The 18,500-nt window shown below is 41.4% G+C and overlaps 1 protein-coding gene across 1 annotated transcript; it reads left to right on the top strand.

Annotated features, from left to right (window-relative positions):
• Nucleotides 1–7,421: 7,421 nt before the first annotated feature.
• On the top strand, nt 7,422–12,729 carry FCGR1A (Fc gamma receptor Ia). The gene is given in 6 exon segments (XM_059920567.1): nt 7,422–7,475; nt 10,053–10,304; nt 11,406–11,531; nt 11,534–11,693; nt 12,532–12,701; nt 12,703–12,729. Coding segments are annotated over 6 exon segments (786 nt in total). The 5' UTR covers nt 7,422–7,424.
• The last annotated feature ends 5,771 nt before the right edge of the window (nt 12,730–18,500 follow it).

Raw genomic sequence — 18,500 nt, forward strand, 5'->3', positions numbered from 1 at the left:
CAGCTTTTTTTCTCTGAAAGAGTCTTTAGTTTTCTTTAATTATTGAAGACTATTTTTATTAAGTATAGGAGCCTAGAAGCAGTTACTATCAGAACATTGAAGATATTTGCATTTGATTTTTGCTTTTCAAAAGTCAGTCAATAGTCTAATTGCTGCTGATTTTAATGTAACCTCTCTTTTTTCTCTGGGTGTTTGTATAATTTTTGTCTTTGTTTTTGATTTTCTGCAATTTTAGTGTGATCTCTCTAGTATTGATGTCCCTTTATTTACCTTGTATGGAATTGGTTGGCCTTCTAGAATCTGTTGGTTTGTGTGTTTCATGTTGTCTCAAACATTACTTCTTCTAATATTACCTTTACCCTGTTTTCTCTCTCTTCTACTTCTGAGACTAACTAAAAAATAAGGTAGACCTTCTCACTCTATTTGCTATTTTTTCACTTATGTTTAATATTACTGTTTTTCTTCTTGTTCTACATTTTTAATTTTTTCTTCTTCCCGATCTACCACTTTACTAATTCTCTTTTCGGCTATGATTGCTCTCCTGTTAAATTCTTCCACTAGGTTTTAAATTTTAGTTATTTTTATTTTGTTTCAGAATTTCTTTTTTTTCTACCAAGTGAAGAAATCGTTTCCAGGAAGAGGGAAGGATCAACTGTTGTTGATAGATTAGATAAATGTTGATAGATACATAAATGAAGGTAAGAATTGACCACTGGATTTAGCAAAATTAGTCATTGGTGACCTTGCAAGAGCAGTTGCAGGGGAGTGATGGGGATAAAAGCATGATTTTAGTAAGTTCTAGATCAGAGACTGAATATGCAAATGGACAATGGCCAGATAACAAAAATAGAACTCTGACCCACAATTTGTAGTAACCAGCCTAGAAACTGACCCATTATCTACACTAACCAGCCCAGGAAGTCAACCTACTATCTATAAGTCAGAGTTGTAGAAAGTCAACCACTTTCTCAGCAAACAATCCAGGAAGCCAAACAAAAACCCTTGTAATAGCCCCAAATGGCCAGGACTTGATTAATAACTGACAGCTTCTTTAATTTTTGTCCCTGCTTCCAACTTAGGACCAACCAGAGAAGGCCAAAAATGCACCTTTAACCAGTCATATAGGACATCCTACTTCTACAGCTGGATTCTGGAAGCTGTTAGCCTGCCTACAGCTTCCCCATGCCAACAGCCTCCAATCACAGCATACCTGAAGCCTTCCCTTTTTGCCATAAAGCTTTCCCACTCTTCTGCTTGCCTTTGAGTCTCTACTAAACCCAAAGGATGGTGGCTGACACCTTCGCTATAGCAAGTTCTGAATAAATAGCTTTAGCTTATTCTCATTTGGATGGGTTTATCATTTTAGAATTTCTGTTTGACTCTTCTCTAAGGCCATTCTGTCACTTTTTATAGTTTCCATTTTGTGGTTAAAATGTTAAACCAATAAAAAAAACAAAATGTTTCCCCTTCTGCATGACAATTTGACCTTTAATTAACCTTCTAGGTCTGTTTTCCTGGAATCTTATAAGGGTGAAATATCAACTATATTACTAAAATACATTGCATGATATATATAAAAAAAAAAAAAAAAGGACTCCTGATTGACACCTGGACTTGGAAAAATAAGCATCTGGTGAGAAGCTATACTTTGAGCTTCCTTGAATGCAGTGACTCTTGTAACTTGCATAAACCTTGCATGGACACTGGAAACTATGTTATTGTTACCTGAAAACTGGGTTCACCTCTTGGTGAGTGTTGAGTCAAAAGACACAACCAAGCTAAAGATTGAGAGAAGGAACGGTTTGTTACTTGCAGCAAGTAAGGAGAATACCGGGGATCCTTCCCAAAGCAGTGTCTCCCCTCCCAAGACAGCAAAATTGGAGAAGTTTTAAGCTAAGGGTATATGCATATTCATAAAGGAGGTTGGGCAGCCAACAGGATCCAAGCTTTAGTTTACTGAAGTTAGGTAGGTCAGAAAAGGCCAACCTCATCATCTCTTAGGTTCCTGTTGAACTGGTGGTTGAGCTTGGGGGGTAGGGGGGTGGTAGGGGGTGTTAAATTCTGCAAATCAGCTCAAGAAAGTGCTTCAGGCTAGTCTTTACCATAGAAACAGAACTGGGAGTCTTTCCACAGATTTATTATCTTTGCTATTGTTACTTCTCTTGCTTGATAACAGTTTGTTCTTTTGTTCCCTTAAGATCATTATTACTGAGACCTGTTCAAGGGCAAGCAGTGTGGCCAGGCTTAGATCACAAAATGGCTTAGGCCAAAAATGGCTTCTATTATGTCAAGAAAGCCATGCCTGGTTTTCTTTCTCCAGGGACCCCCCTACCCTATCTGCTTACACTGTGAAGTTTTTGCAAGAGATACTGGTTCCTGGGACATGGAGTTTCAAAGCCAGGGTGGCTCCACTATATCTTTTTCCCTTACACCTCACTCTTCATCTGTCCTGGAATGGAAAGTGAGGGCCAGAGAACCAAGATAATATCTCCTGGGTGGCAGTGCAGACTGCTGCAAGGACTACTCCCACAGAAGAATAATGCCTGAGACTGCCCTGCCAGGAAGCTGTAGTTCTTATCTTTTATCTTTCTGAGTAGACTGGTGCCATGTGTGGCCTATGAAAGTCTTGTGATTCTGAATGTTTAGTTGAAGCTAAGAAAACTCCCTAATAGGCAAAATTCTTCTAAATTTTCAATTAAAACAAAATTTTTTATTGAGGTATAAGAGATACACAACATTATATTACTTTCAGGTGTACAACATAATGACTCAATATTTGTATATGTTGCAAAATGATCACCACAATGTCTAATTAACATTGATCACAGAATTTTTTGTCTTATGATGAGAACTTTTAAGATTTACTCTCTTAGCAACTTTCAGATATGCAATACAGTACAATTAACTATAGTTGCCATGCTATATGTTACATCCCCATGACTTATTTTATAATTGGAGGTCTGTGCCTTTTGACTCCCTTCACCCATTTGCCCATCCCCCACTCTCCACCTCTGGCAACCACCAGTCTGTTCTCTGTAACTATAAGCTCCGTTTTTTTTTTTTTCTATTAAGATTCTACACAGAAGTGAGATCACATGGTACTTGTCTTTGTCTGACTTATTTCACTTAGTATAATGTCCTCAAAGTCTATCCATGTTGTTGCAAATGGCAAGATTTCATTCTTTTTTATGGCTGAGTAATATTCCTCTGTGTGTGTGTGTGTGTGTGTGTGTGTGTGTGTGCGTGTGTGTGCACTGAATTTTCTTTATCCATTAATTTGTTGATGGACACTTATGTTGTTTCCATATCTTGGCTATTGTAAATAATGCTGCAGTGAACATGGGGGGTGCACGTATCTTTTTGAGTTAGTATTTTCAGATTTTTCACTTGTTTCATGAACAATGTAGACATCATTGTTTACAGTCTTTATGATAACTCCAATATCTCTATTATTTCAAGAGTCAGTTTCTGTTGCCTGAAGTGTCTGCTGGTCCTCATGCATAGATCTAATTTCTTTGTTTTCATTATCTTTGAATATGTGCTACATGTTGTATCTGAAAAAACAGTTTTGTAATAATTTGAGACTTACAGTGAAGGCTTTCCTGCCAGGCACCTGGGAACACTCCCAGCCTAGAACAAGCTTAAACCAAGTAAAATGTGTGAAAGATGCTCTAAAGTTAATTGTATTACAGAGGGGATGTTTCATTTCTAGTTCACCTTCATCCTAAGATTATAGCCTTTGGGGTCCTAGCTTTTTATAGGAATGCATTTCTGGTAGACACCCCAACTTAGGCAGAGCCTGATCTTTTATTTCTGCTCTATTAGCCACAGGAGGCTGTCACACCAAATTTGCAGGATCAGGAAGTGCCCTTAGCAAAAAGTGTGGCTTCTATTCTTGTTTATGTCTCTGGCTTCCAGTTTTTCCTTACTTTAGACCTGGTGATTATCGTCTAATTATGACCTTAATGCATTTAAGAATACGTTTTCTGTATTTTATCCAACACTTATTTGTTTTCAGAAGGAAGGTTAATTTAAATATTATAGCTACTATTACCAGAAATGTATCATCAACTTTTAAAATATACTAAATGCCTCAAAAAATAAGGTCATGTTTTACTGCTATGGCTCTGACTTAAATCTAAGTTGCTAACACCACAAGATGGAGTACAAATCACAGTTCAACCATTGTAAAAACTATCAGGCCACTACAAATAGAGATTTTATTACAGAAAATTACTACAGAATTTTTTTTCCCCTCTTTTTCTTAACTCATTCCAGCCATCAGTCTATTCTGGGCCATGCAATCGAAGGCTTCAGTCTCAAAATCTAACTTTTTTTCCCTATGGATCCCCCAGATGGCAATCCTATACATGTCAGACTTTACTTTGGATAAGAAAATCAAGTCACATCATTTAAAATTAAACTGTTTATTTTTATTATGTAATTAGAAGAGTATAGTAGACAGATGCACATGTATATGTTGGCTAGAAATTGAGATAAGTTTTCACAAGTGAGAATCAAGAATGCCACCATAGAACCATCGGCCTCAGCTTCACTTGTCTGAATAAGATGGCATAGCCTAGTTTCACCACAACTGAGAGCACACTATTTGGCATCTTCCAGTGTCCTTGAAGTTTTTAATTACCTGCCAGAGGACAGGCCATGTAGAAATAACGAATGGTGCCAGGTTCCAAGTGCCTTCAAGTGACAGAAATAAAAATTTAAATAAACAGAAGCTGAGTCTGCAAAGGAAAGTGGCTCTGCTGTCAAAGGATTCTAGAGTATAAAAGTAGAGGGTTTACTTAGGATTTCAAGGAAGCGATAGAGAAATCTTCACCAGTTTTTATCCTTGAGATCCTTTTGGTGGTTGTGACCCTACAGTGGGATAATCCTAGGATCGTTTCCAACCATAAGGATATCTTAGGACCCAAGAAACCTAATTTCTGGCAATTCTGACTATCATAAAACCTATTCAATAAGTCATTATCTAATGTTGTATCTGGAAATTGTTATTACTATTGTTTCCTATTTGAATGGTCATCTCATTTCCTGCTTCAAAATGATATCTAGAAATAATGGCCTAGGACCACATTCTCAATTTTTAGGTGAAAAGTAGTCTCTGGAGACATCAGACACAATAAAATACTCCCTTAAATGACAGTGAAGTATATGGATTGGGAATCAGGAAAGCAAGAGTGTTCTCTTAGGAGATAGAGAAATTGATAGAGCAATTGAAATTATGCCATCCACCCCTTATGTGCTATGTAGGAGGGAAATTCTTGCCTTACCTAACCAGTAGATGGAGCTACCAAGATGAAAAATAAATTTTGATCTGGTTCAGTTCTTTTCTGACCCATATGCTCTTGAAAATTTGAAAACATTTCACTCTTTTTTCTTTTTGTGTTTCAATGTAGATAGTTTCTTTTGATTTATCTTTAAGTTCATTTTTAAGTCAAAATCTTTCAAATATTGGCAATTTCATATGGCTCAATATAATAGATTAACCTAATGGGCAAAATTCAGATTTGCTTATACACAGCTTAATGACATTTTTTTAAAAAAAGACTTTACCAACTTACTTGCATTGACAGTGTGTAAAAGTATCCATTTTCTTTCATTCTTTCCAACCTGATATTATCAATAAGTTTTACAAACCTGAAGAGGAGGTTGTGGGAACTCAGGGGGCAGTCTTGTGGGACTGAGCCCTTACCATGTGGAGTCTGCGCTTTGAGTAATTAGTATCAGAATTGCTTAATGTGCGGGGAAAACTCATACATTTGGTGTCAGAAGTGTTGTGAGCAGAGGAAATAATTTTTTTCTTTTAATATGTGTGAAGGAAAAACCACCCTTAAACTCATTTATCTTGGGGAAGAGGGGGGTGCCACAAATCTGACACTGGAAATGGCCTTTCCCCATGTGAGTCTTCTGAACTGAACCAACTGCCATCTATTTGAGCTAGGATAACAATATTCCTAACCAAAACGGGGAGAATAGTGATATGATCCCAGGAAGTCTTTGTACTCCTAGACGTCTAATCTTATCTATTTCATTTGGTCTTATAGTTCATAGTTTTTGAAACTGTAGAGACAGAACTGAAGACTGGGCCATGTTTGGGGCAGTGATGTCTCTAAGATCAAAAGAACCAAGACTTGGATCTAGAAGTGAGTAGTGGAAAGGGAAAGTATATGGTTGTAACTTAAGAACCATCTCAATCCTCCCTGAGTTAGTATTTGTCATCCTCTTACTTATGCTGCTCCTAAGAGATTCCATTCAAGCCTCTGTGGCTCAGCAGTGGGCACAAACATAGCTCTTCTCCTTCCAGGAATAGTGTTCAACAGAAAACCTTGACATAAACCATGCACTGTGTCTATATTATGCCATCTTCATGGAGTCAGGTGAGAAGGCCAGAGGATCCAATCTGAAATGCTGTGACTTAAACAGGGTCTTTATTGAGTTCTACTGTAATATCTTAAATTATAGCTGTAAAAAGAAAAGCCTCCCTATGTCCCTTCTGACAACAATAAGGCTGTGCTTACCCTCTGAAAAGTCAGAAGAAGATTAATACAACATTTACTGTTACCAAACCAAATGAGTCCGCTCACCCGCACGCAGTAAAGCCAATCTACTGACACCGGGTTGTGGTGAAGGAAAGTGCACCATTTATTGTAAGGCACCAGACAAGGAGTCTGGGACAGCTAATGCTCAAAAAACCTGAACTCCCCTATGGGTTTCAGGGAGACATTTTTAAAGACAAGGGGAAGGAGGGGGGTCTCAGGGTATGTGATCAGCTCGTGCACAATTCTCTGATTGGTTGATGGTGAGGTAACAGGGCTGTGTCACAGGGGTTAACATTATCAATCCTCAGGCTCCAGTAGCTCTGGGGGCTACAGTGCTCATGGTCATCAAGTAGTTAACTTCTTCCATTTGGTGGGGGTTTTAGCATCTGTAAAACAACTCAGGAAATGTGCGTCAGATACTGTTATCTACGTACTTCAGAGAAAAACTAAAGATTCTGTGACTGCCATATCGCCAATTTACTGTTTAAATTCTTATCAGTTCTCCTGGCCCAACTGCTATTTTTGCCACTACATGTTCACATCCTTTCAATCATTAACTCTTGAGCCAGGCTTTTGTGACTGAGGGGAGGCCTGGGAAACTACAGCTTTTCTACAAAAAGGAGACAGGCAGAGGACAAGGTGGTGAGGGGTCTGTCCCAGGAAAGCTCTATAGGGTCCTGCTCTGTTACGTGCTAAAGAATTTGGAGCTCATTTCTGAAGATGACAAGGAGCCACCGAAGAATGTTAAAGGGGGAGTGAGTGACTCTCCCACTTACCAGCTGCGTGGCTCTGGGAAAGCCATCTCACCACTGTGAACCTGAGTCTCCTAATGGGTAAGATAGGGATAGACGCCTGTCGTCTGGGCTGATGGCAAAGAATGAACTGGCTCATGACCATGAGGCATCCAGCTCAGCCCTGGTAAGCAGCAGCTTCTGGGCAGCAGATCAGATTCTGTGTGATCCCTCCCCGCAGAGAAGAAGCTTTAAGGAGGCCAAGCAGGGCTGTTCTGTGGCCCAAGGTCCCTGGTGTGGGATTTGTGGGTGAACATCTTTGAGCAGACTTCCTTCTAGGGCACTGGGAGGACTCCTTTGAGGCTGTGCTTGCTGTGCTAACTTATCTCTTGGAGCAGCAGAAGCTGAAACCTTTCTTTTTTAACACAAGAGAACTCTTAGCTTGGGGTTGGAAACCATCTGCTTTCTTCTATTGGTGAGCTGCAAATTCTAATGATTATAATCTATTAAATACTTACAGAGCACCTATTAATACCTGGAATCTTCTGGCTACTGGAGATATGTCAGGGACCAAGACAGACAAATTTCTGCCCTCATGGGCCTTTCATTCTAGTGGGAAAGGCAAATAAAATACAAGTAAAATGAAACTAACAAAAAATTTTTGGTGAGTTGTAATGAGTGCCTTGATGGGAAAAACAAGGATCTGAGTGAGAGAAGAATCAAAGTAGAAAGTCAGGGAAGACTACACTGAAGAGGGGACATTGGAACTCAGACCTAGAGGAAGAAGAGGAACTAGGGTTGCAAATAAGGGAGGGACTAGGAGGAAGCTTTCTGGGTGGAGGGAAAAGCACATGCAGAGGCTGGGTGGTGGGGAGGGGCTTGGTCTGGGATGGGAATTGAAAAGCACCAGTGTGCCTGCAGCAAGGGGAGCACGGGGGAGGGGGACTGGACATTCGGAGAGACAGTTTGGCTACATATCACAGGAGTTAAGAGCGCAGGCTTGGGGAGTGAATCATATTTTCTCTGCCGCTCATTAGCTATGTGATCTTGGCCATGTCACCAACCTTTCCAAACCTCAGTTCTCATCTGGAGAATGGACTCAAAAGCAATACCTGCCTCCTAGGAATATTATGGCTATAAATGAGTAAATACTTAGCAGAGTGCCTGGCACATAGTAAGTGTCCCACTCCTGTTAACTATAATTATTATTAATAAGTGGAGGGTGGGTTGGAGCCAGACAGACTTGTGTTGAAACCTGGCTCTGCTGCATGATTGCTTTGTGCCATAGGCAAGTAAGCCTCCATGTCTTCTGTTTCCTCATCCATAAAATGGACTTCATATTCCTATCCTGGGTGGGGGTAGGTTATTATGGGGATTATATGAAGTGATTTATGTGCAGCCATCCTGAAGGTAGGAGCCAACCTCTCAAGGTCTTTTAATTATTTTAAAGTATTTTCCCGAATATATCCAGCCTCTTTTTAAACACTCAAAAAAGAGACAGACAAAACCTTAATGAGGGAGTTCCCAATGCAGGGGACACGGGTTCAAGCCCTGGTCCGGGAAGATCCCATGTGCCACGGAGCAACTAAGCCCGTGCGCAACAACTACTGAGCCTGCACTCTAGAGCCCGAGAGCCACAACAACTGAGCCCGCGCGCCACAACTACTGAAGCCTGCGTGCCTAGAGCCCATGCTCCACAGCAAGAGAAGCCACCGTAATGAGAGGCCCAAGCACCACAACTAGAGAAAGCCCACATGCAGCAACAAAGACCCTATGCAGCCAAAAAACAACAAAAAACAAAAAACAGGGAGGGCTCATTTGACTTGGAGTTTGTTTTTACCAGCTATATCACTGATTTGCACATATGTGAGTATTCCTATCAGTTTAAAAGCATATATACATACACCTGGATATGTTTGCCTTTCTGTGTGTTTGTCTTAGTATGTGTGATCCCATTAACAAATTAGTCAGGAGTTAGAGTGTATTCGTTTCTTATTGCTGTGTAACAAATTACCAAAAATTTAACAGTTTAAAACAACATACATTTATTATCTTTCCATGGGTCAGGAGTCTTGGCACAGCTTGGCTGCGTGCTCTGCTGAGGCTGCAGTCAGGGTGTTGACTGGGCTGTGTTCATTCCAGCAGCTCTTCCAAGTGCCCATGGTCATTGGCAGAATTCAATTCCTTGTGGTTGTAGGACTGAGGTCTGCACCTTTTCTGCTGGAGGCCAGTCTCATTTGCTGGAGACCCCCTGCCATGTGGCCCTCACAAAGGCCCTCTTAACAACATGTCAGCTCATTTCTTCAAAGCCAGCAGAAGTCTCCTGCAGTCCAGTCAGCTAAGACAGTCTCATATAATGTAACATCATCATGGGAGTGACATCACATAACCTTTATCATATTCTGTTGGTTACAAGCAAGTCATAGGTTCCAGCCACACTCAAAGGGATTATACAAGAGTGTGACTCATTGGAGACATCTTAAAATACTGCCTACCACATAGAGTAAGCTATTTTTGTCCCAACCATCTTCTGAGATCTGGAAAGGAAAGATAAAAAGGGGCTGTGTGCATGGCTGCCGGTAAAGATTACTTTTCTTCCCAGCAAAGCTAAAGATATTTGAGGAATGGGAGATAGGCCTCAAATTCAGCACAGCTCTGAAGTTGGAATGTTACAAAGAGAAAAAAGATAAGCACCTAGGGTCCAGCTTTGGCTTCCTTGTACCTCTGCCACCATATACACATGTTTTGGGTCCACATTTTCCAGATTGGCTACTACTCCAGGTCTCGCAGAGTCTTCACTGAAGGGGAACCTCTGGCCTTGAGGTGTCATGGATGGAAGAATAAGCTGGTGTACAATGTACTTTTCTACCAAAATGGCAAAACCTTTAAGTTTTCTCCTCAGAATTCTGAATTCACCATTCTGAAAACCAATCTGAGTCACAGTGGCATCTAGCACTGCTCAGGCATGGGAAGGCATCGCTACACATCAGCAGGAGTATCTATAACTTTATAAAAGGTATTGTATCTGAATAGTCATAGAGCTATAGTTTTAAGAACCAGAGTAAACATCATAAATTATCACTTCAATTTACAAGTGAAGAAACTGAACTCCAGAGAGGTAAACCGCCTTATGAAGGCCACACAATGACCAGTGGCCGGACTGGGATCAGAACTGAGGTCTTCTGGGTCCTTGTTCATTGCTCTTTCCAGTACAGTACTGTGCCACATCAGTAATTCCAGGAGCTAATGTCAAGGCCATGGCATAGTGAGAATCCATTTCTTCAATTTTATTTTAGTTGCAAGGAGTGGTGACTCACTCAAGGTAGGTAGGAGAGTTATTAGAAAATAACTCAATGGAATCTCATAAAAGCTCCATAGCCAGGAAGACATTAGGATGTGGTTATACTTTCTGTCTATCTCTCAAGGACCCCGTGGCCTCTCTGGTTCCACTTCTCTCTGAACATCTGCTAACTAAGCAGTTTCCTCTGTCCCAGTTTGCATGTGGCCCTTGTTGTTACTCTGTCATGGCCTTTTATCTTAGTACTCATAACCACTAGCAACTTTTTTCTGTCTGAAAAATAGTTCATTCCTATGGGAAAGAAATTCTTGTCCCAGAATATTTATTTATTTAGCCACACTGCGTGACTTTCGGGATCTTAGTTCCCCGACCAGGGATCGAACCTGGACCCCCTGCAGTGGAAGCGCGGAGTCCTAACCACTGGGCCGCCAGGGAATTCCCCTAGATTATCTTTTGAGGTAGAAACAGAAGTAATGAGTCACTGAACTGGCTAGTGTAGGGGTCAGTGTCCACTCCTGGTCAACCATTACCAAAGGGCATGGTCATATAATAACATGGCTATTCAGGGAAGCATGGACTGTGTAGAGGTGTTCTCCCCAGTAGAATAGGGGCAAACTGTCAACTGTAAGTACATCTATGAGGAAACCCCAAATGACTCTCTGCTAGAAGTGGGGAAAATTATGTCTTATAGATGCATTCTCTAGGGGCAGGTTTCCCAAAGGGGGTGGGAATGTATCTTCTATTAGAAAACAAACAAACAAACAAAAAACCTTGACACTGAAGCAGGCCACCCTATCCCTATCAACTTTTTCTTTAGAGCTATTTCCAGCCCCAGTGCTGAGACCATCCTTGTCATTCCCCCTCCTAGAGGGGAATCTGGTCAACCTGAGCTGTGAAACAAAGTTGCTCCCACAAAAGCCTGGTTTGCAGCTTTACTTCTCCTTACTTCCCTTGTGGGAAGCAAGACACTGATGAGCAGGAACATATCCTCTGAATACCAGATACTACCTGCTAAAAAAGAAGACTCTGGATTATACTGGTGTGAGGCTACCACAGAAGATGGAAATGTCATCAAGCACCGCCCTGAGTTGGAGCTTCAGGTGTTTGGTGAGTGAGAATGATGGGAACTGACTGGCACATGAGGAGATGCTCCCTTAACTCCTATGGGACTAAGTTCTCATGACACCTTTTTCACGGCTTAGCCAGGAAAAACCATGAACAGGTCTTTCCACTCTTGATTCAACACTTCAGCATTCTCCTCATAAACTTCCTTAAATTTCCTTCGCTTTCTTTTTCTTTGTTTTCTTTCCTTCCTCCATTTATTTCCATCCTTTTGTCCTTCCTTCTTTATTTTCTCCTGCCTTCTCTCTCTCTCTCCCACTCCCTCCCTCCCTCTTTCTCCTTCTCCCATTCTCCTCTCTCTCCTCCTCTCTCACCAATAATCTAATCAACAATATACTGACTTCCTCCTATCTGTTGTCATAGGTATGGGGATATAAAGACATTGGGGTGCAGTTTTTACATCAGGGAGCTCATACCGTAAATTAGTGCAATAGGGATTTTGTGGATTGCACATAAATACTTGCCCAGGTATCTCTATATGGCTGAGGTGGAGGGATTGTGAGCTCCAGAACAAAGACTGTTTGGGAAAAAAAGTTTATCTTCAACCTAAATTCTAATGATTAAATGGCATAGAAATAGCAGTTGTCTCTGAAACTAGGGAGTAAGTCCACCAGCAAGGCCCTGGCAGTTAAGCTCTTAGGAGGAGCCCACCGCCTGTCTGTAACCATATAGCCCAGCTGGAGCTCCCTCCTGCCCCTAAAATTACCAGTGTCTGCCCTGGGTACAGACATATCAGGTCTCAGCCAACCTTCTCTTCTAAACATAACTCAGCCAGATCCCTCTGGTTTCTAAATAGCATTTACTCTGTCATTTTCTTTTGCAGGCCTCCAGTCACCTACTCCTGTCTAGTTTCGTTTCCTTTTCTATCTGGCAGTAGGCATAATATTTTTGGTGGACACTGTTTTCTGTGTGATAATACATAAGGAACTACAAAGAAAGAAAAAGTGGAATTTAGAAATCTCTTTGGGTTCTGATCATTGGAAGAAGGTAACTTCCTACCTTCAAAAAGATAGATATTTAGAAGAAGAGCTGAAATGTCAGGAACAAGAAGAACTGCAAGAAAGGACACACCAGGAGAAGCCCTGGGAGGGTAGGCAGTGGCAGCAGCGCAGTGGGTCCCCACAGATTTAGACAGTCCCTACCCCTCTTCTCTGTGTATAAGCGCAGGCCACAAACGTCCAAAAGTTGAAAAACGCTAGAACTGTGAGTCCCATGGCATCTAACTCTTAAATAAAGCAAACAAATGAGGTGACTTCAATGGAGATAAACTTGAAAATTTGGTAATCAGGGATGATTTGAAGTGAGACCTACTCTAAAGAAATTTTTTGAAAACTTGGAAGTCAAGTCTAGCCTGATTATCCTATTAGGGTAGTCTGAGCAATAATTTATTTCTGGGGACAGGGTGGAAAGGTAAGTGTGTGTATATGTAAGAGATTAAGACAGAGAAAGAGAGACAGAATGAGAGGGAGAGAGGGAAACAGTAAGAGAGGGAGGATATGAGGGAGACAAGAGGGAATAGTATAGGAGGAAACATAACCCACAAATGGTTCTGAGTGACTGAGAATGAGAGAACTCACACCTCTGGGTGCTCAGGATGGTTCTTTCATGGCTTTTCTCTTTAGCACACTGGCGTCCATACATCTTACAGAGATACAAGGGAGTAACTCATGATGAGAAATGAGTGCATTATTTTTGCCCTTTCATTTGAGGTTTTCTCATAACCTCTCTGTGTACAGAGACACCAGGGGTCCTGCTTATCTGTCCGAGTCTCCTGTCCCATATGAAGGCAGAATGTAACCACTGCTTTCCTTAATAAATTAAACCCAGCTCTCCAAGTATGGCACTGCACATGGGGGAGGGGCAGTGATATCATAAAGCCCCAGCTCCTACTTCCAGAGTTATTTTACCCTCTGATTTTATAGATGATTCAAGATCTACTACTCTCCCACTTGGACAAAATATTTTCCTGTTACTCTATAACACAGCTGAGAAAAAAATGAAATATGTGAATAAGACTTTGCTAAAGCTTAGGAAAAAACAGAAAGGGTATAAACAAACCTAGCAACATAATTCTTAGATTATTTGGTTTAATAAAATGTAGCTTATCTGCCAAATAACGATACGTCCCTGCCCAGCCTCTGTCCTGGTTCCACATGGCAGGACTCACCTGTAACACACCCCCTCCAACTAGAAGCACCTTCAAGCAACTTGGGACTTGAAGCAGATGGAAAATCACGTTAGCCCACTGCTTTCCTAGTCTGTGGACAATGAGAATGTTCTTCTCCCCTTCATCTTTAGGAAAAGTAGAGGAGACCTTCAAGATGGCAGAGGAGTAAGACGTGGAGATCACCTTCCTCCCCACAAATACATCAAAAATACATCTACATGTGGAACAACTCCTACAGAACACCTACTGAATGCTGGCAGAAGACCTCAGACTTCCCCAAAGGCAAGAAAATCCCCATGTACCTGGGTAGGGCAAAAGAAAAAAGAAAAAACAGAGACAAAAGAACGGTGGCGGGGGGGTTGGCGGCGGAGCTTTGGAGCAACGGAGGAGAACGCAGCAACAGGGGTGTAGAGGGAAAAGCGGAGAGATTCCCGCTGGGAGGATCGGTGCCAACCAGCACTCACCAGCATGAGAGGCTTGTCTCCTCACCCGCTGGGGCAGGCGGGGTCTGAGAGCTGAGGTTCGGGTTTCGGAGGTCGGATCCCAGGGAGAGGACTGGGGTTGGCTGTGTGAACATAGCCTGAAGGGGGCTAGTGCGCCAGAGCTAGCTGGGAGGGAGTCCGGGAAAAAGTCTGGAACTGCCTAAGAGGCCAAGAGACCATTGTTTTGGGGTGCGCGAGGAGACGGGATTCCTTCCCTGTGTGCCCACAGAAGGCAGAGCACCGCCTAAATGAGCTCCAGAGACGGATGCGAGCCGCAGCTATCAGCTCGGACCCCAGAGATGTGCATGAAACGCTAACGCTGCTGCTGCAGCCACCAAGAATCCTGTGTGCAAGCACAGGTCACTATCCACACCCCCCCCGGGAGCCTGTGCAGCCCACCACTGCCAGGGTCCCGTGATCCAGGGACAACTTCCCCGGGAGAACACACGGCGCTCCTCAGGTTGTTGCAATGTAAAGCCAGCCCCGCGTTGCAATTATAACTACTGTACCCCTCCCTCCCCCAGGCCTGAGTGAGCCAGAGCACGCTAATCAGCCACTGCTTTAACCCCGTCCTGTCTGGGTGGGAACAGATGCCTGAGGGTGATCTACATGCAGAGGCGGGGCCAAAACCAAATCTGAACACCAGGAGCTATGTGAACAAAGAAGAGAAAGGGAAATCTCTGCCAGAAGCCTCAGGAGCAGCAGATTAAATCCCCACAATCAACTTGATGTACCCTGCATCTGTGGAATACCTGACTAGACAACAAATCATCCCAAAACTGAGGCTGTGGACTTTGGGAGCAACTGTAGACTTGGGGTTTGCTATCTGTGACTGATTTGTTTCTGATTTTTATGTTTATCTTAGTATAGTTTTTAGCACTTGTTATCATTGGTGGATTTGTTTATTGGTTTGGTTGCTCTCTTTTTAAAAAATTTTTTTAACAGTTTTAAAAAATTTATTATTATTAAAAAAATTTTTTTCTTTCGTTTTTTTCTCTCTTTTCTTCTGAGCCGTGTGGCTGACAGGATCTTGGTGCTCTGGCCTGGTGTCAGGCCTCAGCCCCTGAGGTGGAAGAGCCGAGTTCAGGACATTGGATCACCAGAGACCTCCCGGCCCCACAAAATATCAATAGGCGAGAGCTCGCCCAGAGATCTCCATCTCAACGCTAAGACTCAGCTCCACTCAAAGACCAGCAAGCTACAGTGCTGGACACCCTATGCCAAACAACTAGCAGGACAGGAACACAATGCCACCCATTAGCAGAGAGGCTGCCTAAAATCATACTAAGTTCACAGACGCCCCAAAACACACCACCAGACGCGGCCCTACCCACCAGAAAGACAAGATCCAGCCCCCACCCACCAGAACACAGGCATCAGTCTCCTCCACCAGGAAGCCTACACAAGCCACTGAACCAACCTCACCCACTGGGGGCAGACACCAAGAACAACAGGAACTACAAACCAGCAGCCTGTGAAAAGGAGACCCCAAACAGAGTAAGTTAAACAAAATGAGAAGACAGAGAAATATGCAGCAGATGAAGAAGCAAAGTAAAAACCCACCAGACCAAACAAATGAAGAGGAAATAGGCAGTCTACCTGAAAAGGAACTCAGAGTAATGATAGTAAAGATGATCCAAAATCTTGGAAATAGAATGGAGAAAATACAAGAAACGTTTAACAAGGACCTAGAAGAACTAAAGAGCAAACAAACAATGATGAACAACACAATAAATGAAATTAAAATTTCTCTAGAAGGAATCAATAGCAGAATAACTGAGGCAGAAGAACGGATAAGTGACCTGGAAGATAAAATAGTGGAAATAGCTACTGTGGAGCAGAATAAAGAAAAAAGAATGAAAAGAATTGAGGACAGTCTCAGAGACCCCTGGGACAACATTAAACACACCAACATTCGAATTATAGGGGTCCCAGAAGAAGAAGAGAAAAAGAAAGGGACTAAGAAAATATTTGAAGAGATTATAGTTGAAAACTTCCCTAATATGGGAAAGGAAATAGTCAATCAAGTCCAGGAAGCACAGAGAGTCCCATACAGGATAAATCCAACAAGAAACATGCCAAGACACATATTAATCAAACTATCAAAAATTAAATACAAAGAAAAAATATTAAAGGCAGCAAGGGAAAAACAACAAATAACATACAAGGGAATCCCCATAAGGTTAACAGCTGATCTTTCAGCAGAAACTCTGCAAGCCAGAAGGGAGTGGCAGGACATACTTAAAGTGATGAAAGGGGAAAACCTACAACCAAGATGACTACGCAGCAAGGATCTCATTCAGATTCGACAGAGAAATTAAAACCTTTACAGACAAGCAAAAGTTAAGAGAATTCAGAACCACCAAACCAGCTTTACAACAAATGCTAAAGGAACTTCTCTAGGCAGGAAACACAAGAGAAGGAAAAGACCTACAAAAACAAACCCAAAACAATTAAGAAAACGATAATAGGAACATACATATCGATAACTACCTTAAATGTAAATGGATTAAATGCTCCAACCAAAAGACATAAACTGGCTGAATGGATACAAAAACAACACCTGTATATATGCTGTCTACAAGAGACCCACTTCAGACCTAGGGACACATACAGGCTGAAAGTGAGGGGATGGAAAAAGATATTCCATGCAAATGGAAATCAAAAGAAAGCTGGAGTAGCAATTCTCATATCAGACAAAATCGACTTTAAAATAAAGACTATTACAAGAGACAAAGAAGGACACTACATAATGATCAAGGGATCAATCCAAGAAGAAGATATAACAATTGTAAATATTTATGCACCCAGCATAGGAGCACCTCAATACATAAGGCAAATGCTAACAGCCATAAAAGGGGAAATCAACAGTAACACAATAATAGTAGGGGACTTTAACACCCCACTTTCACCAATGGACAGATCATCCAAAATGAAAATAAATAAGGAAACACAAGCTTTAAATGATACATTAAACAAGATGGACTTAATTGATATTTATAGGACATTCCATCCAAAAACAACAGAATACACTTTCTTCTCAAGTGCTCATGGAACATTCTCCAGGGTAGACTATATCTTGGGTCACAAATCAAGCCTTGGTAAATTTAAGAAAATTGAAATCGTATCAAGTATCTTTTTTGACCACAACACTATGAGACTACATATCAATTACAGGAAAAAAACTGTAAAAAATACAAACACATGGAGGCTAAACAATACACTACTTAATAACCAAGAGATCACTGAAGAAATCAAAGAGGAAATCAAAAAATACCTAGAAACAAATGACAATGAAAACATGACGACCCAAAACCTATGGGATGCAGCAAAAGCAGTTCTAAGGGGGAAATTTATAGCAATACAATCCTACTTCAAGAAACAAGAAAAATCTCAAATCAACAACCTAACCTTACACCTAAACTAATTAGAGAAAGAAGAACAAACACCAAAGATAGCAGAAGGAAAGAAATCATAAAGATCAGATCAGAAATAAATGAAAAGGAAATGAAGGAAACAATAGCAAAGACCAATAAAACTAAAAGCTGGTTCTTTGAGAAGATAAACAAAATTCATAAACCATTAGCCAGATTCGTCAAGAAAAAAAAGGGAGAAGACTCAAATCCACAGAATTAGAAATGAAAAAGGAGAAGTAACAACTGACTCTGCAGAAATACAAAGGATCATGAGAGATTACTACAAGCAACTCTATGCCAATAAAATGGACAACCTGGAAGAAATGGACAAATTCTTAGAAAAGCACAACCTTCTGAGACTATACCAGGAAGAAATAGAAAATATAAACAGACCAATCACAAGCACTTCCAACAAACAAAAGCCGAGGACCAGATGGCTTCACAGGCGAATTCTATCAAACATTTAGAGAAGAGCTAACACCTATCCTTCTCAAACTCTTCCAAAATATAGCAGAGGGAGGAACACTCCCAAACTCATTCTACGAGGCCACCATCACCCTGATACCAAAACCAGACAAAGATGTCACAAAAAAAGAAAACTACAGGCCAGTATCACTGATGAACATAGATGCAAAAATCCTCAACAAAATACTAGCCAGCAGAATCCAACAGCTCATTAAAAGGATCATACCCCATGATCAAGTGGGGTTTATCCCAGGAATGCAAG

The sequence above is a fragment of the Balaenoptera ricei genome, chromosome 1, assembly GCF_028023285.1.
Source record: "Balaenoptera ricei isolate mBalRic1 chromosome 1, mBalRic1.hap2, whole genome shotgun sequence".
Classification (NCBI taxonomy): Eukaryota; Metazoa; Chordata; class Mammalia; order Artiodactyla; family Balaenopteridae; genus Balaenoptera; species Balaenoptera ricei.